This window comes from Corythoichthys intestinalis, chromosome 20 (assembly GCF_030265065.1).
Source record: "Corythoichthys intestinalis isolate RoL2023-P3 chromosome 20, ASM3026506v1, whole genome shotgun sequence".
NCBI classification, from domain to species: domain Eukaryota; kingdom Metazoa; phylum Chordata; class Actinopteri; order Syngnathiformes; family Syngnathidae; genus Corythoichthys; species Corythoichthys intestinalis.
The window spans coordinates 15,379,726-15,406,406 of NC_080414.1; the positions used below are offsets into that span (position 1 = coordinate 15,379,726).

The window sequence follows — 26,681 nt, forward strand, 5'->3', positions numbered from 1 at the left end:
TCTCCAAGGCTGCCACAGAAGTTTGTGGCTTCTTACAGGCACTGTCCTCCACAGTTGCCCATATGCTATGATCCAGGGGATTGAGATCTGGACTCTGGGGTGGCCACATATCACCTTGTCAATCAACTTTTTGGTCCACACAGATCGGCACTTCCAGACCCAGGTTTTCGTGAGGCTGTTCCAGTCTCTTTCAGTTTCTTTTTAACTTTGTAGACTGCACATCTGGATATTCTCAGATTTGCTGCAATCTCAGTAGGTGTCAGACCGGCACGCAGCAATTCAGGTACAGCTAAAGTTTTCTTCATTTTCAGCAGAAGCACAGGAATTGTAGAGACGAGAGATTACCAGCTGCATTGAGTGACCTTAATGAATCACTTAAGCATGACAACCTATTTAGATATGTTTCAATGGCTTTTAAACAAGCAGTCAACTGAGTGTAAACTTTTTTTTGGGTCACCCTGTATATATATATATACATATACATACACATAAGTTTTCAACAGCCAATAAATCACTCAATTTTCATATCAGAAACTTAACACTTGAGGACAGCATGCGTAATCATTTTTACTCAACATAAGCAAATTTTGAATTTTTCTTTGTACAATAACAACTTTTTTAGGTTGAATTCCGATGTCACTACTGCCTCAGAACGTCTTGCCAGCTATCTGGCCCTCGTCATTTTTGGATTGAAATGTTACATAAATTAAAACACATAAAAGCCGATATTTTTTGTATGGACGAAGAAATGTTCAAATTACTAATTTTTTTTTGCCAAAAAACGGGCAGTTGGTCGAAAATTACCTGATTATTTGAATGAAAAGTTACGCTATTGTGTATGGATACATAATCCAACGTGGCATCAACTCGTGCCCTAAATTGTAAAGGAATTTGGCTATTTTTTTAAGGTGAAGCCTGGCTTGAAAATTTTATGATCATTTGAATGGGTTTTAGCCATTAAAAAGTGGGTGCCAGCACCCGTTCATAGCCACTGGCTTTGACTTGTTTTGTGTTTACTTGCGAAGAATACGAGGAATAACTCGCGAGAAACTGGATGTTTGTCTGAACGATTCATGCGAGCATTGAAAAAAACAAACTCCCAGTGAAACTAAACAAGGGAGAAAGTTATCCTTTGTGACAAGAGCGCGCCAAATCCGGCTGACTTCACAGTGGCTCCGAAAGTAGGTTGCGTCACACTGGAGCTCTGTAAACAATGACGGCTATTACCACTTTAAAACATATATATGAGTGCTTGACTTTTTTTTTTTTTATATGAGGGCAACTTTCCACATGATTTTATAACAAGCAAATGGTGATTAACACGCTTGTAAAAGCGGCAGAATCAAAGCAAAGCGCAACAAAGTCTTCATTCGCCGACTCCTCTTCTCCGCACTCGCAGCTAATGCGAAGGCGCCGCTATCCTTGGAAGCTCTTAATAAGCACGCGGCGCCTTATTTGCGGCACCGCACATCACACAAACGGGGAAGTTCTAATGGCGGAGGTGAGAGCGCGCCGCTGTTGTTCCTCTGTACTCGGGCGTGCCGGTTTGAAAGGTCGGCATCCCACTCACCTGCAGTAATGAGAGGCGGCGTGGCTGCCAATCAAAGCCCCGCCGCCCCGTCTGGAGTTTTGATGCCGGCGCTCGGCGGTGTCGCTCAGAGGTTGCGGCGTGTCGGCACGCAGCAAATTAGGGAAATCACTGCGCTCATTACGACACCTAAGGACGAGCCCCCAGGAGGGAAGAGTCGGATGTTTTTGCGATCGTTACACGTGTCGACTCAGATGACTGTTGCTTTAAGGGACAGGACGCTCGTTAACGTTGATGTCCAATCCATTTGAACCGAGAGGGACGGCAGGGAACGTGTCGGTCAGAATATCACGATATTTTGACACTTGAATTCCCAGCTTGCCTTGCGGGTGCTAGCATGCTAGGCGGTAAACTCTTTTGGTCATAAGCGGAGTTTATGGGGGGGCAGGCGCCCCTTGGTGGCCAAAAAGTGTCATTGCATGTAATTGACTTTCCTATATATATTAAGGTTGTAAAGCAAGAAAACAAACAACAAAAATGAATGAAATGAACAAAAAAGAAATTTTATAATGGGTCAAAATTAGTGGCAGCCCATTTTAGGCAATGAGGTAATTTTGGGCCATTTGAGGTCATTTACCTGTTAATTTTCAGTTACTTCCTGTTGATTTTGGGGTATTTCATGGGTCACTTCCTGTTTATTTTGTGTTACAGAACAGGAAGTGACCTGGGAATAACTCAAATGAATAGGCAGTGACTCAAACTCAACAGGAAATTACCTGTAAATGGCCGAAAATGAACAAGTGAACTGTAAATGCCCTGAAAATTGGACAGAAAGACTGTGAATGCTCTGATTTCGAAAGAACGAATGTTCCCAGTCTAAATGGATTGGGCGTCGATGCAGCCTTAGAGTTAACTGAGACACTATTATGGTGGAAGATTTTGGTAGCAACTTTAAGGTTTATTTTTATTTATTTATTTTTAGACATTGACACCGTTTTAAAACGATATCTCGATTCTTGGCAGGAGCATATCAATAACCTTTTGGGATACAAAGTTTCACGATATATCACCATTTCGATATTTTGTCACACCCCTAGTTATGAGGTAGCTAACAGTGACCTATTTACAGACACTATTTTTTTCGTTGTAATTTGTTTGAAAGTTTAAAATATGCGGCTAAATAATTTTATAAAATCTTTTTTTTTTTTTTAAACTAAATATTAGACATTGACATTTCAAATAATCAATACAATTACTTACCGTATATTTATGGCTGGGTTGAAACAAAAGCGGTTGCGCGGTGTCTGTAAACGAGGGTCTCCAGGGTAAAACCGACAAATTAAAAATAGTTCAGGGGCTTAATTCGCCATGAAGCTGCTATGGCAGCATACAGACATATTGTTCTATCAAACACAATAGTTCTTTTGGCTTAAAATACAGCAGTTCATTTTAAAGAGGGGTGCAAAGGCAGAAACGGCTTTTTCAGCCTTGTCTGTGTTTTCCGCCATATATAATCCCCAAAGTTAAATACACTAATGTTTCAATATGTTTTATTATTTATTTTTCCCCAAAAAAAATCTACGAAAAGACCAGTGGGTTCCTCAGCACCACACTTCTCACGCCACTGTAGACGTCTATCATTCAATGAGTTGATGTGTGATTTAACTCAGAGTTAACTCGTTTACTTTCCCAGCCTTACTTACAGTAAAATTTGAGGCTTCGGATAATGTTCTCAAACATTTGTCTTCCATTAAAGTGATAACGTTTGTGACTTAAAAGCTTCCAAACGTGACCTGACAGACCCTACATCATAGTTCCTGAATTTTGCAAAAGTACTCGCCCCAAAGTGAGGTCTTCTTTCGGGTTCGGAACTAAATTTAGCACCCACCGATCCATTAAAACCTCCTAATTCCTAAGTAAACTTTCTTTTGTGGCTATTCGACGACTTTCTAACAACTGAAGTCGTTCACTCATTGATTTTGTGCCTTGAATTGGTGTTGCTGCTGCCATTTCATTGCCTTTCAGGTTTGTTATTGCCATAACGAAAGCGAAAGCGAGTCCATATTTCCTCAACATCACAACACAACCATCTTTTCTCAGCGCATGACTGTTTAATTCGCGACGTTCTCCGGCACGTCGACCCTTTTAATGATTTAACTCTGCGAGCGAGAGAGTGAGCGAGCGCTCGGCATTAAATAAATAATAGTGATAAAATGTAGAGCTCATACATTTCAAAGCTAATGCGACTAGCGGCGCGATAGGAGCAGCTGCACACAGTCCTTCGAGCGGTAATTTGATTGATTTGTTGTGACAGCAGCCAAATAATTGAGAGTGAGAGGTGCTGCTAGCTAGCGCCGCGCGTCCCTCCCGCTAGTTTATTGTTTGGCGCTTTTTGTGACGAATCCCAGTCAAAGTGGAACGGGGGAGGCGTGAGTGGGTTGGAATCAAACAAGCGCATTTGCACGGTGTAGTACAAACACACACGGCCCCCTGAGACGGAGGATTTACCGTCGCCGCCGCAACACTTGTTGCAGACGCGCTAATGATTTGTCTTACATATGTGGAGTAATTGCGCGCTTGATTGTAGCGCATTATGTTTAACAGCGGGTATCCCCAGATATTTGTGAGCAGAGTCGACGGTTTTGCCTTGGCTTGTTTGCTTACTGGGGATGTTGAATAGAAGCTAAAGATGTGCGCTCATAGACGTCCAATTCCTTCAAATTGGCAGCAATCATTCAGCTGACCTAGCAAAAAATGTTTTAAAAAGCTTGATTTTATTTTTCATAACATACAATCTCGATGATTTTTTTGATTTTTTATAAAGACTGATTTGTAAAAATAAAAATTGGACAGGGATATTTAAATTTGCAAGAAAACATAAGCAACCAGATCGTAATCAAACAGTTTACTCACATATACAGTGGGGCATATAAGTATTTAGTCAACCACTAATTGTGCAAGTTCTCCCGCTTGAAAATATTAGAGAGGCCTGTAATTGTCAACATAGGTAAACCTCAACCATGGGAGACAGAATGTGGGAAAAAAAACAGAAAATCACATTGTTTGATTTTTAAAGAATTTATTTGCAAATCATGGTGGAAAATAAGTATTTAGTCAATACCAAAAGTTCATCTTAATACTTTGTTATGTACCCTTTGTTGGCAATAACGGAGGCCAAACGTTTTCTGTAACTCTTCACAAGCTTTTCACACACTGCTGCTGGTATTATGGCCCATTCCTCCATGCAGATCTCTGCTAGAGCAGTGATGTTTTGGGGCTGTCGTTGGGCAACACGAACTTTCAACTCCCTCCACAGATTTTCTATGGGGTTGAGATCTGGAGACTGGCTAGGCCACTCCAGGACCTTGAAATGCTTCTTACGATGCCACTCCTTTGTTGCCCTGGCTGTGTGTTTGGGATTGTCGTCATGCTGAAAGACCCAGCCACGTCTCATCTTCAATGCCCTTGCTGATGAAAGGAGATTTTCACCTAAAATCTCTCGATACAAGGCCCCATTCATTCTTTCCTTTACACAGATCAGTCGTCCTGGTCCCTTTGCAGAAAAACAGCCCGAAAGCATGATGTTTCCACCCCCATGCTTCACAGTGGGTATGGTGTTCTTCGGATGCAATTCAGTATTCTTTCTCCTCCAAACATGAGAACCTGTGTTTCTACCAAAAAGTTCTATTTTGGTTTCATCTGACCATAACACATTCTCCCAAACCTCTTCTGGATCATCCAAATGCTCTCTAGCGAACCGCAGACGGACCTTGACATGTACTTTCTTCAGCAGGGGGACACGTCTGGCAGTGCAGGATTTGAGTCCCTGGCGGCACAGTGTGTTACTGATAGTAGCCTTTGTTACTGTGGTCCCAGCTCTCTGTAGGTCATTCACTAGGTCCCCCCGTGTTGTTCTGGGATTTTTGCTCACGGTTCTTGTTATTATTCTGACGCCATGGGGTGAGATCTTGCATGGAGCCCCAGATCGAGGGAGGTTATCAGTGGTCTTGTATGTCTTCAATTTCCTAATAATTGTTCCCACAGTTGATTTCTTTACACTAAACGTTTTACCTGTTGCAGATTCAGTCTTCCCAGCCTGGTGCAGGTCTACAATTTTGTCTCTGGTGTCCTTCGACAGCTCTTTGGTCTTGGCCATAGTGGAGTTTGGAGTGTGACTGACTGAGTTTGTGGACAGGTATCTTTTATACCGATAATGAGTTAAAACAGGTGCCATTAATTCAGGTAATGAGTGGAGCCTCGTTAGACCTTGTTAGAAGAAGTTAGACCTCTTTGACAGCCAGAAATCTTGCTTGTTTGTAGGGGACCAAATACTTATTTTCCACTCTAATTTGAAATAAATTCTTTAAAAATCAAACAATGTTATTTTCTGTTTTTTTTTTCTTCACATTCTGTCTCTCATGGTTGAGGTTTACACATGTTGACAATTACAGGCCTCTCTAATCTTTTCAAGTAGGAGAACTTGCACAATTGGTGGTTGACTAAATACTTATTTGCCCCACTGTATATGGAGACAACTGAAATGAAGTACATAGAGGAAAATAAGTATTTGAACACCCTGCAATTTTGCAAGGTCTTCCACTTAGAAATGATGGGCCGGTTTGTCATTTTCATGGTAGGTGCTTGTCCACTGTGGGAGACAATCTAAAGAAAAGAATATTCAGAAATCACAGTGTGTAATTTTTTAAAAGAATTTATTTGTATTATACTGCTGCAAATAAGTATTTGAACACCTGTCTATGAGCTAGAATTGTCAGCCTCAAAGACTTCCTAATCGCCTTTAAAATGTCCAACGAATCAGTGAAGCGGAGGTAGACTTTTTGAGTGTGACTTTTTGACCTGTTTGAGGCTGTTAGCTGCAAATAAACACCTGTCCACCCCATACAATCAGGAAGACTCCAGTGACTAATATGGTCAAGACCAAAGAGCTGTCCAAAGACACCAGAGACAGAATTGTAGAACTCTACAAGGCAGGAAAGGGTTAAGGGGCAATTGCCAAGATGCTTGGTGATATAAGATCCACCGTTGGAGCAATGAGTAGAAAATGGAAGAAGACAAACATGAATGTCAATCTCCTTCGGACTGGGGCTTCATTCAAGATCTTCCTCGTAGGGTCTCAATGATCCTAAGAATGGTGAGGAATCAGACAAAAACTACACAGGAGGAGCTGGTCAATGACCTGAAAAGAGGTGGGATCACTACTATTTCCTATACACTAATACACTAAGACGTCATGGTTAAAAATCATTCATGGAACGGAAGGTTCCCCTGTTTTATGTTTGCCAATGACCATTTGGATGATCCAGAGGATCCATGGGACAAAGTCTTGTGGGCATATGAGATTGTGTTGTTTTCGTCAACGACGACTATAACGAAAATATTTTGTCGACAAAATTTTTTTTCACGGTGATTGACGAGACGACAACAAGTTAAAAACGCATCTTGAGAGACGAAAACTTAACGATACGAATGCCAGTTTTCGTCAGACGAGACGAGAACGAGACGAAAATGCGCCCTAGTTTTCGTCGCGTGTTCACAATGTGTGACATTTCATGTGTCTTGAGCCTGCCCGGTTGTGTCTCTCATGTGACGTGCTGCGACCCCCCAACTCACCCACCAGTCAAGTGTCCTCCAGTCTTCCCATTGCTTGTTTTTAGACACACACAGTCTTCTTATTTCAGCAAGAGGAATATGCAAGGTCATTTTAGCCTTTAAACGTCCGTGCTGAGTGCTAAATGTAACTCGTAGCATTAGCATAGCATTCACGTTCACGTTAGCATTAGGCTATTGCTAACAGCGAGCGTCCTGCTAAACTCTTGGACAACTTTTTTTTTTACATACAATTTGCGGCGTCCAGGCGAGTATAACTAATTGAAAATAATTTAGCCTACTGTTTTCTTGCCAAGTATGTATTATCATGTGATTCGTAGATGTCACAATATGGGCTCATCCGTCAGTGTTCATTGGAACTATTTTCTTACTTATTTTTGGAGGGAAATTTTCAAATTTTACAGACGAAAATATTGAGTTAGCTTCGACTAAAACTAGACGAAATTGGTTTTCGTCAACAAAATCTAGACAAAGACAAACATTTTGAAGTGACTAAAATATGACTAAGACTAATACAGTAAGGATGATCGTCTAAAAGACGAAAACTAAGATGAAAATTAAAATGGCTGCCAAAAACTACACTGATTAAAACCTATTATTACCTTTCCTCGGTTAGAGCATTGAAAATGGTTCGTGACTGGGTCTTCCAACATGACAATGGTCTGATGGAGACAGCTAGAATTACCAAGGAGTGGCTTTGTAAAAAGCATAGTCAGTCAGTTTCCAGACCCAAACCCAATAGAAAATCTTTGGAGAAAACTCAAACTTCGTGTATCTCAGTGAGAGTCCAGAAACCCGATTGATCTAGAGAAGATTTGTGTGGACCAGTGGTGCAAAATCCCTGCTGCAGTCTGTGCAAACCTGGGGAAAATTAAAGGAAACGTTTGACCTTTGTAATAATAATCAAAGGCTACTGTACCAAATTTTAACATAGATTTTTTTCAGGTGTTCAAATACTTATTTGCGGGAATGTAATACAAATAAATTGTTAAAAAAAATCATACACTGTGATTTCGGGATTTTTTTTCCTTTAGATTGTTTCTCACAGTGGACAAGCACCTACCATGTAAATTTCAAACCCGCCCACCATTTACAGGTGGGAGAACTTGCAAAATCGCAGGGTGTTCAAATACCTATTTTCCACACTGTAATTGTTTTGTTGGTTAGGTAAGGATAATCAAGCTAATTTTTGTTAGCGTGGTTGGATATCAGCATTAAGCTAACAGGTAGTCAAGGAACTAAATGTATGATGTATTTTAATTCACTGTAGTGTTTTTTAATACGGTAGTTTTTAAAAATCTACAATGGAAAAATAAACTATAGAGTAGTTAAACCAGCGGTCTCAAACCGACTCCACAAAGGGCCGCAGTGGGTCCTGGTTTTTGTTCCAACAGATCCAGCACAAACAGTTCAACCAATGAGGTTTCTACTAACATAAGCAGCACCTGATTGCAATCAACTGATTACACTTGTAAGAAACCAGATTGGTGAAAAGGTATTTGTCTCGTTTGGTTGGAATGAAATCCAGTACCCCCTGCGGCCCTTTGAGGACCGGTTTGAGACCACTGAGTTAAACATTCTATTCAGACAAATTGTTTTGAGTGGTCAGTAAGGCATGTCAAGCTAATTTTCGTTAGCTAGGGTTGCCACCTGTCCCTTGAAATAAGGAACCATCTGAAATTGGGAATTAAATGTTGACTTCTGTATTGAACTAATACGGAATATATACGTACAGATACATTTCTATGCGTTTTGGGGATGTCCCTTTTTTTCTCTGCCTGTACAACTTTGGGCGCGAGGGGGGCGTCGCGTATTTTTAATTTCTGAAAGGTGGCAACCCTATTGTTAGCGTATCATTGATATTAGCATTAAGCTAATGGGTGGTTCAGAAACGAAATAAATGTTATATTTTAGTGTAATTTTGTCTGTTATATGCGTTTAATGTTACAGTTTACGTTTAATAATAACCTTATTTAAAACTATCAGCATTGGATTCTTTTGAGTACCTGTTAGCTAGCTGCCAAAACACAGTCAACTTGTGTATCAGTCAAACAAAAAAGTAACAAATATAAGTAGCGTATACAACAGTAAATAAAAAGACTATATATTTTAAACAGGTAACAAATGTGCTAGTGCTGATTATAACCAGAGGAAGGATTTTTGTACCTGTCAGTACAGATCTACCGGTACAAATTCAATTTCCGTGCTTGGCAATTTGAACACTTTTTACAACAGACAGCACCGTTTTACGGCAAAATTAAGCTTCATTTGTACGATTTTTTTCTCAATTCTTGTCAATTTTCCTGCAGTCTACAGACTGTTCATGCCACAGCCCTTGTATTTTGGCCACTTTATTTTGTGTACCACTGCTTTCTAGATCGTGTCAAGTTCTGCACCTGCGCCGAGTGGCCCTGGAGATGTTTTGCGAAAATGACATCTCCCTCTTTCCCGCCAGAGCCTCTCGCTCGGGTTGGCTAAAGGTCCGCAAGCGCGCGAGCTTTCAGCCGCGGCGCCCGCACGGAGTCAAGCATCGCAAATGAGAATTGATTTGTGATTTACATGGTCAGTGAGGGGAAAATGAACTTATGAAATGTTGTAAATGAAATATTAGACAAGGTGCAGCGGTGGGAAACGGGAGATGCTAATCTTACACCAACGGAATTCCCGCCTGACATTTCACATCGGTCCGTGTTCTGCATGACTTGTGATGTTAATGGTAATGTTACGGCAATGTGCCTACTGAGGTGAAGAAAAAAAAAGTCTTATCTCCAATTGTTACAAATAGAGTACCTGCCTTTTTTTCTTATGCCATTTGTGCATTTTCTATAGCATTTTTCTTCGCTGAACTGGTCACCAACCAATCGCAGGGCATACATAGTATAAGCAAGTATTGACACTCATATTCCCATTTATGGACAATTTGGAGGAGTGCATTAAAATATATAGTAAAAAAGGTTTTTTTTTTTTTTTTTTTTTTTTTTTTTTTTTATGAACACATTTTATAACAAAAGCTGATTGCCTTTAGATTAGTTCATTTTCAAATGTTATTAAATTTGTATATTGTATAAACTTTTCAGCACTGTCCAAATTAAAATTATGCAAAAATACATTTTTGCAACAATAAAAATGTACATAATTTTAGCAAAAATAACGAAGCCAAACAGTATTATGGCTCTCTCTTAATAAAACAAGCTAATCAATGCGGTATTACGCACTGATCAATACTACTTACGCCCAACACAGATGTTTCTAATTTTGATCAATAGTCTCCAGCATTGAACACTTCCTATATGCTGACTGCTTATAGATTTTCAGGCCAAAACTTGAATGAGCTCCACTGTGGAGGTCGTTTTAGAGCCCCATTCTCCGATTTCACCGCCACGTCCATCAGCGGATGGCATCGCAACCCGATCCCGTCGCTAAAAGCCGTCTGCGGTTGGCGATTGCCAACCGAGGCGTCATTACCTTAATTAATAGGTAGGGAGGGGGCATCTTATCGGCATCCGTGCGGCTAAAAGGTCCCGCGAGACACGTTTCGGTCCCGCGGGCGCCGTTTCTGAGACGCTGTCGCGACAAGAGTACTGAGTTTTTATCAGTGTTTCTTTCAGGCATTTTTGCATATACATTTTTCTCAATTTTCTCACACAAATGGTTAAAAATCAAGTAGGTCCTATTCATATATTCCATAACTCTTAAGTTCCGGCATACCTTCCTTCTAGGATGATGTATTGTCCCGGACGCGGAATTTCATTTACCGCCGCTGCCCTTTGCTGAACCTGTTGCTAGTCAGCGAGCACGATAAAGCGCATAAGTAGCACCAAGCTTCATTCATCATACTTGGCTGTATGGGGGAGCAAGGGGGGCTTATACAGCGAGAGGGCGACTAAAGGATCCTCATCAGGATCCGCAGAGAATCTATTAAAGGGCCGGCGCGCACAGTTTGGCGCCTTGATGTTGACAAAGTATTACCCAGTTAATTCCTGGCATAAGGGCTGTTTATGTACACAGACGGATCAGTGCTTTGGGGGGTTGTTTCATGCTAGAAACCTAACCAATTTTGGTGTATTTTGATGAAAATACATATTTCAGTCACAAAAACTACACTCATTTTGTGATCATAGCTAGAAAATTCGAAAAAGTAGCTCCTGATACCAGTTTCAGCAATGGATGTGCAACTTCCCTGACACGTCTATCATAGCAGGACAAAAGTCGCCCATTTTGAGCCAAATCCAAGACTCAACCTGATGGGTTGCTTGGCAAGTTTGGAAAAATTACCCTTAGACCCCCGTTTCAACCATCAACATGAAAATTGGTGGGCATATCTGTCATAACAGGACGCACAAAAAAAGTCTTCAGGACCCATACATTAAATTGAACAGGAATCTGCCAAAGTTCACGGCATCGAATGTTAATTTTAGACAAATTTCATGGCTCTGACGTATCAGACTATAGTGATCCCTCGCTATTTCACGCTTCATACTTGGCGGCCTCAGTCCATCGCGGATTTTTTTTTTTTGATGAAAAAAAATAAATAAATACAGATGAGCTGTCCCGAGCCGATCGCGTAGTCTCTCAGTTGCTTATTAAAGTTAACGATGATTGACAGACTTTTAGGTTCGATATTACCAGACTCAAACTTCAAAGCTCCACATGCGTCAATCATCATTTAACTAGTTAAAAATTTGCTTTGGCAACTCATTGTGTGTAAGTGAGCATCTTGACCGGATTTCAGTGGACTCACTCAATGAAGCATTTAATTAAGACGAGTTTAAAAATAATTCGGTGGGACAGTAACATGTTTAAAACTTATCAGAATTATTACATTTGAAGTGCTTGAAAAACATTTATTAAAATATATATGGCGGAAAATACAGGTGACTTAAAGTTCCGCTCTGAGACCCCGAATTTGGCCAAATTTCAACATTGTCCTATATGCGTGTGTGATACATCATTGGAAATCCTAAAGAGTATATGAGAGAGCGTAATTAAAGACACCATGATTTTAATGAGATATTACTTACCTTATTTCGAACCAAAAACTCTGTGTAGCATGTATTACCCAGTGTCAAGATACAGCTGTGAATGGCCACATCCTCACTTTTTGGAGATTGTATGGGTGAAACACGGTAATATAACCAAGGGTCGTGATGCAGAAATCGCAGACATCAAGGAGTGGTTGAGATTTTCAAATATTTACTCTTTTAAACTTTTTTTTTTTTTTTTTAAATTTTCTTTGTTCGGATCAATTATTTATCATCTAAAATAATGGGGAAAATGAAATGCGACTGTAACAAAAAACACAATTAAGCGATAGTTATGAGGTTATATCAGTGACCTATTTACAGACACTATTTTTTTTCATTGTGACGTAATTTGTTTAAAATGTTAAAATATGCAAGTGAAAACTTTTTTTAAAGTCGTTTTTTTTTTTTTCCCCAAAACTAAATATCACACCTCAATTAATGATTCTATGCTAAAAATGATAGACATCTCGAAAAATAAATATGATTACATACCTTCTTTTTATGGCTGGGTTGAAACAAAAGCGGTTGTGCGGTGTCTATAAACGGGGGTCTCCAGAGTAAAACAGACAAAGGAAAAATAGTTTAGGGGCTTAATGCGCCATGAAACTGTTATGGCAGCATATAGACATGTTGTTCTATCAAACACGTTGAACACACACACATTTTTTTTTTTTTGGGTGGAAGGGTGCTACTTCACGGTTTTTTACTTATTGCGGCGGGTTGTGGACCCCATTAACCGCGAAAAACGAGGGACCACTGTACTTAGGACATTTGCAAAAAATGGCACTTTACACCCATTTTGCCTATCAACCCGGAATTTGGCGGACATGTCTATCATAACCAGTTGCACAAAAAACTTTCAAGGAACCATACCCAAACTGTACAGGTAGTCTGCCATTTTGAGCAAATTCCAGGGCTCTTACTTATCAGACCACTTAGAACATTTGAAAAAATAAGCCCCTGACACTCGTTTCACCTATCAACATGAAATTTGGTGGTTATATCTGTCATAACAAGACACAAAAAAGGCCTTAAGGACCCATGCCAGAAATCAAACAGGAAGTCAACCAGTGTTCACAGCGCCAAATGTTAAGTTTAGGCAAATTCCAGGGCTCTTACTTATCAGACTACTTAGAACATTGGAAAAAATCAGCCCCTGACACTCGTTTCACCTATCAACATGGAATTTGGTGGACATGTCTATCATAACCGGATGCACAAAACAGTCATGAACCCATACCCAAAACTAGAGATCGCCGATCGATCGTGTCCGATCACGTCATTTTCAAAGTATCGGAATCGGCAAAAAAATATCGGCCATGCCTTTTTTTTAATATATATATATATTTTAATTAAATTGTTTTCTAATTGTATTTAACGTTACAAACATAATATGTTACACTCATCCAGAGTCTTTAGTTCATAGGCTTAAGGTAGGGTTATCAAATTTATCCCGATAACGGCGGTAATTAATTTTTTAAAAAATGTATCACGTTAAAATATTTAACGCAATTAATGCATGCGCTGCACGACCCACCCACACATTGTCGCGCTCAATCTGTAATGGCGCCATTTTACCTATATAGAGAGACAAAAGGCAGCGTAAAATGAGTAGAGTGAATTTTGGCAGCCTTTGGAGCCTTTTTTTTATTGGCTAAAGCCTTACAATCCCTCTCCCTACGCTTAGAAATATCATGGGAAGCAATGTGGGGAAGCAAGGTAGCAATTGATCTTTTTCTTAACACCTTATGTTATTTCCCAACGCAGAGACGATATATCAAATTGGTAGCACAATGCACAGTCATGGTTCCACTTCCCATCATGCATTTGGGCATGGCTACAGTATCATTTACTGAAAGCTCAACAAATACACTAGATGGAAATATTTAGTCACAATGTACAAAGTCACAAGTCTTTCTATCCGTGGATCCCTCTCACAGAAAGAATGTTAATAATGTAAATGCCATCTTGAGGATTTATTGTCATAATAAACAAATACAGTACTTATGTACTGTATGTTGAATGTATATATATGTCCGAGTTTTATTCATTTTTTTCTTAATGCATTGCCAAAATGTATTTGATCGGGAAAAATTATCGGGAATGATTGGAATTGAATCGGGAGCAAAAAAAAGCAATCGGATCGGGAAATATCGGGATCGGCAGATACTCAAACTAAAACGATCGGATCGGGAGCAAAAAAAACATGATCGGAACAACCCTACCCAAAACTATACAGGACGTCTACCATTTTAAGCAAATTGTGTTTGAAAAATGTTTGAAAAAATCAGCCCCTGACGCTCACGCCGCCCATCAACATGAAATTTGGTGTTCATATATATCATAACAGGACGCACAAAAATGTCTTAAGGACCCATATCAGAAATCGAACAGGAAGTCAGCCACAGTTCACGGCGTCAATTGTTAATTTTGAGCATTGAGCCATTGAACAAAGCGGCGCGACGGTCTGTCCGTCGCTGCTCTCCACTTTAATTCCATCGCATTTGGAAATCTGTTCTCTCCATCTTGTGAGCCGCTCTGTGTTGTATTAAAGAGCATCGATAATCACAAGAGGCTGCTTGTGTGTGTCACTCACAAGGCTCCACATCAACGTAGCGCCGTCGGGCATGTGGCGCTGGTGTGAAAGTGCTTACACGCGCCCTCAGACGCCGAGCAAAGGGAATAATTAAGGAGCCGAGATGGGAGGCAGAAGAATGGCAAGCAAATCCCATTGTTTGGGCTCATTTCATCCTTTTCTCGCCTTCTTCCCCAAATGTACTGTGTGGGTATGCGATGCCTCGGATGCTATCAAAAACACAACAAAAGCTTTATGATGTCCTCTTTATTCGCCACATTGCCTTTTGATTATTCTTGTTGTGTATCTGTATATTAGTTTTTAGTATGCCCCCCTTAGTGGGAAAAGTTTGGACAACCCTGCTCTAAATAATCCACAATAGAATTCCGATTGAAGGTGAAGCACATTGTCAAGGCGCCTCCTTTTCCAGAGCGCTAAACGCAGCCCCTCAATCTCTCCCGGCTTTTACTGTCAGTCCGGAGAGCACTCAGTCATCTCTGTGCATCACAACCCCCGCCAACAGCACCCCCACCCACCCAATATTGATTTTTCCACCCACTGAAACAGCCGCATGAACATAAATTTTGCATGAGGCTTTTACTCAGGGCCTGCGCGCTTTTGGGCTGACGACACATGATGGGCCCGTGAGCACACGGTAATAACCCGAGCCTGCAGATGGCCTCTGTTTTAAGACACGGTAAGGTGTGTTGGGTCGGGGGGCAAGGACAAAAGCACGGGACCCCTCACTGGGCACCAATGTACTACATTTTGTCGACATATTCCTTAAAATAACCTCGGAAAATCCCGGATTCCTGACGTCACTAGGAGGAGATGGAGAGCATTGTTTTTCATCATTTCAAATGTCAAACAGGATGCTGCTTGACACGAAAAGGATTTAAGGAACATGATCGAATATACTGTATATGCTAAATGACTACAAGAAGCATTCAGTGGCGATTGCTTTAAGGCTGCAAGTAAAGATGTCCCGATCGATCAGGTCCGATCACGTCATTTTCAAAGTACCGGAATCGGCAAAATATCGGACATGCCTTTTTTTTAATATATATATTTTTTTTTTTTTTTTTTTTATTGAATCGTTTTCTAATTGTATTTAACGTTACAGACAAAATGTCTTACGCTCATCCAGAGTCATTAGTTTTGGCTTAAAATAGGGCTATCAAATTTATCGCTGTAACGGCGGTAATTTTAAAAAAAAAATTAATCACATTAAAATATTTAACGCAATTACCGCATGCGCTGCACAACCCACTCACGCATTGTCGCGTTCAATCTATAATGCCGCCGGTTTATCTATGTATAAAGGTAAAAGGCAGCGTAAAATGAGTAGAGTGAATTTTGGCAGTCTTTGCAGACTTTTTTTAATTGACTAATGCCTTAAAATCCCTCGCTCTACAGTTAGAAATATCGTGAGAAGCAATGTGGGGAAGAAAGGTAGTGGTTGATCTTTTTCTTAACACCCTATGTTATTTCCCAATGCAGAGAAGATATAGCAATTGGAAACACTATGCACAGTCATGGTTCCACTTCCCATCATGCATTTGGGTGGGGCTGCAGTATCATTTACTGAAAGCTCAACAAATACACTAGATGGCAATATTTAGTCACAATATACAAAGTCACATTTTTCCTTTAAGAATTACAAGTCTTTCTATCCGTGGATCCCTCTCACAGAAAGAATGTTAATAATGTAAATGCCATCTTGAGGATTTATTGTCATAATAAACAAATCCAGTACTTATGTACTGTATGTTGAATGTATATATTCGTCCGAGTTTTACTCATTTTTTTCTTAATGCACTGCCAAAATGTATATGATCGGGAAAAATTATCGGGAATGATTGGAATTTAATCGGGAGCAAAAAAAAAAGCAATCGGATCGGGAAATATCGGGATCGGCAGATACTCAAACTAAAACGATCGGGATCGGATCGGGAGCAAAAAAACTTGATCGGAACAACCCTAGCTGCAAGGGAATCTCAGCTTCCCACAAAATGTAAAAAATCAAGTGATCTAATGTATACTGTTGTGTGTACATGTCATTGACTAAAGCCTGAGTTATGCTCCCGCGTTCGGTACCTTTAGTAAGGTTAAGAACCACTGTTTTAGAGACTTGACTTCTGCCGCTCTAGTTTCTTTCCCTACTAGCAGCTGGTGCCGCTGAGCCCCTTCACCTTCACAAAGCACTTTCAGGTGAACACACTTTTAGCTTCCCCTCATTTAAAGACCGGCTTCCGGCACTGGTAGCATTACCACAAATCGAAATCTCTTTTAAAGAATAAGACCATCAATTACTGTATGAAAATAGAAGCTCGTTTAGAAAAACGCTCAATTACACCAGGGAACGCAATTTTCTTTAGTTCAGTCTAACAGCTGTTGTAACTACCCGTCATTTTCGCACTATAAGGCGCACCTGACTATAAGCCGCAACCACCAAACTTGACACGAAAACGACATTTGTTCATTGATAAGCCGCAACGGACTATAAACCGCAGCTGTCCCGACTGTATTATGGGATATTTACACCAAAAGATATTAACCCAGGGGTGGGCAAAGTATTCCACAAAGGGCCACAGTAGGTGCGGGCTTCTGTTCCAACCCATCGAGAGGAAAACTTTTCACCAATCTGGTGATTTGCAAGTGCAATCAGTTGTGCACAGTCAGGTGCTTCTTGTTTCATCAGAAACCTTATTGGTTAAACTGTCTGTGCTGGATCAGTTGGAACAAAGACCAGAACCCACTACGGCCCTTGAGGACCGGTTTGCCCACCCCTGTATTAACCGGAAACACTTTATTTGACACTGGCAACTGTTATAAGACTAAATGAACCACCATGAAGCTTTATACCAATTGGCTGCAAAGCTTCATTGTTTCAAGACGCTTCATTTGGCCATCACTGCTTCCTTGGGGGAGGCAGTCAACCACTGCTGTCAACACTGTTGTCATCCAACATGCCTCCTAGCATGCATTGCAGCACTAAAAATGTAAATAACAATCCAAATTCATGTTCTGTGCTAATTATTTCTTCAGTTACTGTTCCAGTTGTTTCATTATCTGCTATTTATGGTATTTGGTAAGACTTTATTTGACAGAGGCGTCATAAGACTCATTAGACAATCATAATTATGACATGACACTGTCATGAGCATTAATGAATGCTTATAACAGATGTCATTTTCTGTTATCCGGCAAATTATTTAACTTTTTAATTGATATAAAAGATCCAAGCTGGACATAAATGGAGTTGGTGACATAATTTGCCAGATGACAATTAATGACATCTGTCATAAGCATTCAGTAATGCCTATGATAGTGTCATGTCATAATTTTGACGGTCTTATGGCAGTCTTATGACGCTGCTGTCAAATGAAGTGTTACCTATTAACCCAAATAAATCAACAAATAAGTCGCACTGGACTATAGACCCCACTCACCAGCGCCACACAATGACGTGTTGCTGTATTGTGCCGCCATATTGTCCGTCATTGTGTGTCCGTATTCTCAATGGTCTCAATTTATTGTGCAATTTATAGTGCAATTCATGGAAGCCCCGGTGCTTTCAGACGCTGTAAACTCATTGGATGTGTTGCATAAAAGGCGTTATGTGGATACGCGTCGGTCGATCCATTCGCCAGATCCATATTTGATGCCTAAATCGATATTTTTCGACCCGCTGTCTTCGCCGTCTCTGCCTGACATCTGCTACCCTGATATCTACAACTATCTTGTCCACAGAAACTCAGCCTATTCTCACGAAAGTTTGAAAAACTTTAAGAGCAGCACTCTAAGCAACATTACCCCTTGTGACCCTTTACTTCCAATTTTCTAAAATGGCGACAATCAATTTAAAAAAAAGTTGACTGCGATGGCCGACGGTTCAAGGATAGGTGGATATTGGACTATTTCTTCCATAAAATACGCAACAACTGTGTCTGCCTCATTTGCAAAGAGACAGTCGCTGTTTTCAAAGAGTTCGATGTGACGCGATATTACCAAACAAGACACGCTGACATGTACGACAACATTACAGGGAAGATACGCAGCGAGAAATGAAAGCAATTTGAAGCTAGTTTAATTTCACAGCAGCAGTATTTCGCAAGAGCCCGAGTGTCGAAAGAGAACGCCACAAAGGCGAGATTGTTGAAATTAGGAATTTAAAAAAAAAAATAATAAAGCAAATGTGACACACAGAAGGGCTTGCTAAAATTTGTTTAAATATATCGTGAGGAAGAAGCGGCATGGAAAACGTAAATCAGCCAAGGTAGCCCCCCACATTTTTACCACACCAAATCTGGCCCCCTTTGCAAAAAGTTTGGACACCCCTGTTTAACTGATGATCCGTAGACAAGGCCAGCTTCTTTCAGTTGGTACCAACTAAATATTATTAAAAAAATAATGATGGTGGAAGAAACAAGCATCTTGAATTTGAAACTGTATGTTGTCGGCGATTAGCCTCGCAATGATCTTAATTGTGGTTATCAGCCCAAAACCCTCTAAATATATATTAAATGCATCTTACCAGATATAAAATGACTACTACATAATCTGTGGTGATCGTTTGGTGCCCAGTTTTCTCGTCGAATTGCAGCAGTCCATCTCGCTCTCCTCTCCGGGTCTCTCGGAATACGGTAGAACTTCAAGTCTCTCCGTCTATCTTCTCTGTTACTGCAACCAACCGCCACACACACCTTCACCATTTTGATTATTAATGTTAACGAGCAGAAAAACACGCCATAATAGGAGGAATTTACGTAGCGGTAATGCGTAAACACGACGAGCTGACAGACAATAAGGCGCGGAGCGTGGTTGTGACGTCATGTGAGTGGGGTCTATAGGCGGCAGGTAGCAAGTAGCGGCTTATAGTCCAAAAATTACGGTAATTTTTTTAACTATGGGGTCTACATTATCTTCATAACAATGAAAAATACAGTTGTAATTACAGTTGTAGTACACAACTCACTGGCTGCCATTGAGTTTTTCTAAAAATTAGCTGTTTTGGCATTGACCGTACAGTAACTTTAGAATTTTATACCTTACAACACTGAAACTATAGCTCAAATGATATTTCATTAACTAACATTGGCTGCCATTTTGGGTAAAATGATGACCAAAAAAATCGTAGTTAGAATGGATTGGACAGCTATGGCTCTCAATTTCACTAGCATGACTTTACTGTTTTTACAAATTTGACGTGCGAGTAAAAAAACTGCAATCATCCCGCTAGTTTCAGTTAGCATTAAAAGCTAATTCAACAAATTGAATATACTGCACATTGTATAAGATGAATAAAATAAATAAATAAATAAAAAACCTCGATTATATCTCCAATTTGTGTTATCGAAGGCCTCCTAGCTCCTTTGTATGGAATTTCATGTCATTGGTGGTTAATAAGATTTTTAGCTTTTAACCTTCTCCTGTCACCTTTCATATCTTCTCTGCAAAGAAGAAAATCAGAGCGGAATGAAAGTAGATCTTATTTTAGCGGCCCTACCCCTTCTTGAATACTGTCGAGGACCCCGCGACGCCCACGGAGGTCCCTGGGCCACGTCGCGTTATAAAAAAAAAAAAAGGCAGGCATTATGGAATGCTGTTTGTGAAACATCACCATGGAGAGGATGGGATTCTTTGACATGCTTCACCACCTATGAATATGAGACACAAAATGTACTTTGTAAACATCTGAAATTATCCTTGAAAAATATTAAGAGGTATACTTTAACTCCCTCTAGTACCGAAAGGTGTAATAACACACCTCATGAGTTTGACTAGCGAAAACTAGCTTAAAACGTTAAAAGCCATCATCGCCCCACTCGTCGCTAATCCTCAGAGTCCAAACGACCTTCCTTTTGACCACCGGCGTAATGATCCCGATCCGAGCGGCATCTAAATCGCCTTCTCCGCCGGAGTCATTAGCGGCGAGGCGGCAATCGTCGCTTTTCCGTGAGGGATGGAAACTTTAATTTAATGCAGTTATTGACGTACTGTAGCTATAGACACCCGACTGATAGAAAGCACTAAATTCTCTGCGTGTCTTTAAGTGCATTAAGTTTATTGATCTGACCTAATACAGGAACGCTAGCGCTCGGATTCGAAGCTTTGCCGAGCTGATGACATTTTCCTTTCGATATTTGATAATGGCATCACGAAAGACTTTGAATTATGAGAAAGTACATCAATCAGTGTATTGACGATGATAGACATCCAATTATTGAAATGCGTTTGTCACTAGTAGACGTCCAATCCATTTGACGTGGGAGTGATGGCAGCGAATGAACGAACGTTCATTCGCTGCCATCACTCCCACGTCAAATGGATTGGACGTCTATGGCTGTCAATTGCAGCCAATGACTGAATTGAATTCAGTGGTACGTCATCTGTGATTATAGTAGCTCATGATGTTATGTTTTTTTGTGACTGATGCATGTCGCATTTACCGTAATTTTCGGACTATAAGCAGCTACTTTTTTTTTCGAATCCTGCAGTTTATAGTCCAGTACGGATTATTTGTTCATTTATATGGGTTAATAAGTAATACTTTATTTGACAGCGGCGTCATAAGACTGTTATAATACCGTCCTAATTAGGACATGACACTATCATGGGCAATAATGAATGCTTATGACAAGGGTTGTTCCGATCATGTTTTTTTGCTCCTGATCCGATCCCGATCGTTTTAGTTTGAGTATCTGCCGATCCCAATATTTCCCGATCCGATTGCTTTTTTTTTTTGCTCCCGATTCAATTCCAATCATTCTCGATAATTTTTCCCGATCATATACATTTTGGCAATGCATTAAGAAAAAAATGAATACAACTCGGACGAATATATACATTCAACATACAGTACATAAGTACTGTATTTGTTTATTATGACAATAAATCCTCAAGATGGCATTTACATTATTAACATTCTTTCTGTGAGAGGGATCCATGGATAGAAAGACTTGTGACTTTGTATATTGTGACTAAATATCGCCATCTAGTGTATTTGTTGAGCTTTCAGTAAATGATACTGAAGGCCATGCCCAAATGCATGATGGGAAGTGGAACCATGACTGTGCGTAGTTCTACCGATTTATATATCTTCTCTGCGATGGGAAATAGCATAAGGTGTTAAGAAAAAGATCAATTGCTACCTTGCTTCCCCACATTGTTTCCCATTATATTTCTAATCGTAGGGAAAGGAATTGTAAGGCTTTAGCCAATTAAAAAAAGGCTCCAAAGGCTGCCAAAATTCACTCTACTCATTATACGCTGCCTTTTATCTCTCTATATAGGTAAAACGGCATTACAGATTGAGCGCGACAATGCGTGAGTGGGTAGTGCAGCGCATGCGTTAATTGCGCTAAATATTTTAACGTGATACATTTTTTTAAAAAATTAATTACCGCCGTTATCAGGATAAATTTGATAACCCTACCTTAAGCCTAAACTAAAGACTCTGGATGAGTGTATCATTTTATGTTTGTAAATTTAAATACAATTAGAAAACGATTTAATTAAAAAATATTTTAAAAAGGCATGGCCGATATTTTTTTTTGCCGATTCCGATACTTTGAAAATGACGTGATCGGACCCGATCGATCAGCATCGATCGGGACATCTCTAGTACTTTAACAAAGAATTTAAGTGTTCCAAAATGGTTTTGTGAATTATTAAGTGTCAACAAAAATTTCATTGCTAAATTAGTAAAAAAAAAAAAAAAAAAAAAAAAAGAAAGTGATTAGATTAGTCGACTAATCGTAAAACTAGTCAACTGACTAATAAGGAGAAAATTTGTCGTTTAGGACAGCCCTATTGTACCGGAACATATTTCCTCCACACCCTTCTCACCTTTTTAACCCCTGACCCACGAAGAGGGCCCCTGGATATGTTCGCCTTAGGCCCCAAAATTGCCAAGCCCGCCACTGGTCGCGGAGGTATGTTAAGTAAAAGAAAAAAAGGCATGGACGCCATTGCTTCGAATGGGCGGGTATTGTTGTCAAGGAAGTGCATCATTGCCTTGTAAAACTGCACTGCCCCCTATGGCCTGGCATGGCCAAATGTATGATGTGACAGCCCGGATCTTACCCTCAGGCCTTGAGTTTGACACCCTTCTTCTAGCATGATCGTGAAAATCCAACAGTTAGTTGACCTGCTGTCTTTTCAGTAAAACTGTAAGATGACTCCACATTTTACGTAGTCCTCATTACTAACATTAGCATAGAGTCGCTGAATTGTGTCAACAGCAGAACAGGGGAAAAAGGCCCGGCGAGTACCAAAGACAGACACTTTTGCGATATAATGAGCTCGCCGGTGTCTCTTCGGCCCGCACTCCATCATTCGAGCAAAGCGCAAACAATTAGCCGGGACGAGCCCGTTTGCGGATTACGCAGCGCGCAATCAAAAAGGCGGATCGCCGACGTGCCCGTCGCCCACTTAAAGAGGAACGGGAGCGGGTCAGTGGTCCTGACAGTCTTAACAAGATGACAGCGTTTATAAAGCACTGCTGTTAAAGAATCTACTGTAGTTACCTGCAGTGCGGCTCTGATAATAAGGCCACATGGGGCTTCTTCCATATTCCCTCTGTATTTGTTTGCTTTTGCCTCATCTTCTGTTGTTGCACCGCTTGTTTCTCGCCGTAATGGTCCACGCCGGAGGACATTCTCTAGTCGCCTTTGATCTCGCAGGCGCTTTCGATAATTTTCTGACAGACGCGCTGTCGAACCGCGCTTTTGTCTTTTGCTTTTGTATTCCGTCTTGTAAGTAGAGCTCAACATTTTGTCACTGTGGCGGCTAAGAGGCTGTCTTTGCATATGTGGGACTGTGGGGGGTTTCAAGTTTCAAGTCAGTTTTTTTTTTTGCGGTTCTTCAAGACTCTCCATTTTCAGGGCTGGTGAAAATGTCCATTTAGTGCTAAGCATTTTTGGAAAAATCAGCTATATAGCTAGTTTAACTGAGTGGAATGAAATTTGGTAGGTTTGTAATGAGTAGGCCGACAAAAAGTCTCAAGGACCTATGCCGACAAAAGTCTACTATTTTGTGGTTTTAATGTGTATGTTAAATAGGAGTTGGTTTTTTGAAAATTCAGCCCTCTAATTCTATTTAAACTAAGAGCATAAAATTGAGTAACCTTGTCAGTCATGGGTAGGCCTTACAAAAAAGTCTCAAAAACCTCTGTCCCAAAAGACAAAGAGTCTACTTACATCTGTTTGGTGGTTTACTGGTGGATACATTCAAATATGGGTAGAGTGGGGCAAATAAGTATTTAGTCAACCACCAATTGTGCAAGTTCTCCTACTTGAAAAGATTAGAGAGGCCTGTAATTGTCAACACGGGTAAACCTCAACCATGAGAGACAGAATGGGGGGGAAAAAAAACAGAAAATCACATTGTTTGATTTTTAAAGATTTTTTTTCCAAACTAGAGTGGAAAATAAGTATTTGGTCACCTACAAACAAGCAAGATTTATGGCTGTCAAAGAGGTCTAACTTCTTCTAATGAGGTCTAACGAGGCTCCACTCATTACCTGTATTAATGGCACCTGTTTTAACTCATTATTGGTATAAAAGAAACCTGTCCACAACCTCAGTCAGTCACACTCCAAACTCCACTATGGCCAAGACCAAATTGTAGACCTGCACCAGGCTGGGAAGACTGAATCTGCAATAGGTAAAACGCTTGGTGGAAAGAAATCAACTGTGGGAGCAATTATTAGAAAATGGAAGACATACAAGACCACTGATAATCTCCCACGATCTGGGGCTCACCCAGTGGCGTCAAAATGATTACTAGAACGGTGAGCAAAAATTCTAGAACCACACGGGGGGACCTAGTGAATGACCTACAGAGAGCTGGGACCACAGTAACAAATGCTACTATCAGTAACACAATGCGCCGCCAGGGACTCAAATCCTGCACTGCCAGAGGTGTCCCCTTGCTGAAGCCAGTACACGTCCAGGCCCGTCTGCGGTTCGCTAGAGAGCATTTGGGATGATCCAGAAGAGGACTGGGAGAATGTGTTATGGTCAGATGAAACCATAATAGAACTTTTTGGTAGAAACACAGGTTCTCGTGTTTGGAGGAAAAAGAATACTGAATTGCACCATACCCACAGTGAAGCATGGGGGTGGAAACATCATGCTTTGGGGCTGTTTTTCTGCAAAGAGACCAGGACAACTGATCTGTGTAAATGAAAGAATGAATGGGGCCATGTATCGAGAGATTTTAGGTGAAAATCTCCTTCCATCAGCAAGGGCATTGATTATGAGATGTGGCTGGGTCTTTCAGCATGACAATGATCCCAAACACACAGCCAGGGCAACAAAGGAGTGGCTTCGTAAGAAGCATTTCAAGGTCCTGGAGTGGCCTAGCCAGTCTTCAGATCTCAACCCCATAGAAAATCTGTGGAGGGAGTTGAAAGTCCATGTTGCACAACGACAGCCCCAAAACATCACTGCTTTAGAGGAGATCTGCATGGAGGAATTGGCCAAAATACCAGAAACAGTGTGTGAAAAGCTTGTGAAGAGTTACAGAAAACGTTTGCCCTCCGTTATTGCCAACAAAGGGTACAAAACAAAGTATTGAAATGAACATTTGGTATTGACCAAATACTTATTTTCCACCATGATTTGCAAATGAATTCTTTAAAAATCAAACAATGTGATTTTCTGGGGTTTTTTCCACATTCTGTCTCTCATAGTTGAAGTTTACCCATGTTGACAATTACAGGCCTATCTAATATTTTCAAGTTGGAGAACTTGCACAGTTAGTGGTTGACTAAATACTTATTTGCCCCACTGTATGTTCTAGAACTTTTCATTGTTGTGTTTTAGTAGAAAACGCGTCTTTTGCAACTTTTTTGTTTGAAGAAAGATCGTACAGTGAAGGAATTCATCAATACCTGTTACTGATAATAATGTATTGATGTACAGTAACTCCAATTTTGTGCTTTTTCCACTTCCCATTCAGCTTTTTTTTAAAGAGCATTTAAATGGGGTTCAAACAGGGCACCATTATTGGATCCAATTAGTTAATGTTCCTGAAGAAGATTGATGTCTTTTTTTTCTGGTGTGATTTGAGCCATTAAACAGGAATATCGCACCCATCATCAGAGTGACAATGAAGACTTTTGACTTGGCAGAGAGCAATTATTTCAGCTTTGTCCTTGTAACTATGCCCAAACTAAATTGAGGGACTTCAAACCTCAGAGGGCCTTGTTGTGGCTTCACACAATTTACATACATGCCCCTTCGGTCACATATGTCCCACACCTTTATGTGTTCACGAGTGTGGATTGAAGGTGTTGTCTTATTTTGCAAATAAGGTCAACGTTGGAAGTTGTCATGTGTTGATTCGACTGGTTGTTTTATCGACAGCTACCTCAACTCTCAACTCCCAACTCCAACACCTGCAGCAGCTCCAACAGATGCACCACCATCACCACCAGCAGCAGCAGCAACAACAACACCATCACCACCAACACGTCCAGAACCAAGTTTCATCCCAGCACCATCACATGACCCCGCCTAGTCAGCAGCAGTCCTCTGTGCCGTCGCCGGGTTCTGCATGCTCCTCTACATCTGGGCAACCGCCACAGTCGCCGCCGTCGCACCGGCCGAACCAGTCGCCCGCTCGGAGCTTACCGTCACCTGTCACGCCACCCATGCCTCTGCCGGTGAGTCCAAAAAACTTCATGAGTCTGAATGATTAAATGGTTTAAAGCAGAGATCCTCATTCACCGCTCCGGGGACCGGTACCTGTCCATGGCGCATTTGCACAGAAATACACTGGTACTTCAACATACGATCGCATCAACACACCATCTTTTCGATATCCGACGTAAAATTTGACTCGCCATTTGTTTCTACATCCGACGACAAGCTCGAAATACAGTGCCTTCCATAATTATTGGCACCCCTGGTTAAGA

General features: G+C 40.6%; 1 protein-coding gene across 9 annotated transcripts in view; it reads left to right on the forward strand.

The window, feature by feature from the left end:
* pou6f2 (POU class 6 homeobox 2) overlaps positions 1-26,681 on the forward strand; it is a 185,752-nt gene that overhangs the window by 88,867 nt on the left and 70,204 nt on the right. For all 9 annotated transcript variants that reach the window (XM_057824563.1, XM_057824558.1, XM_057824565.1 and 6 more), the window contains one exon: positions 26,131-26,429. In XM_057824563.1, coding sequence (XP_057680546.1) covers positions 26,131-26,429 — 299 coding nt within the window. The remainder of the gene's footprint in view (positions 1-26,130; positions 26,430-26,681) is intronic.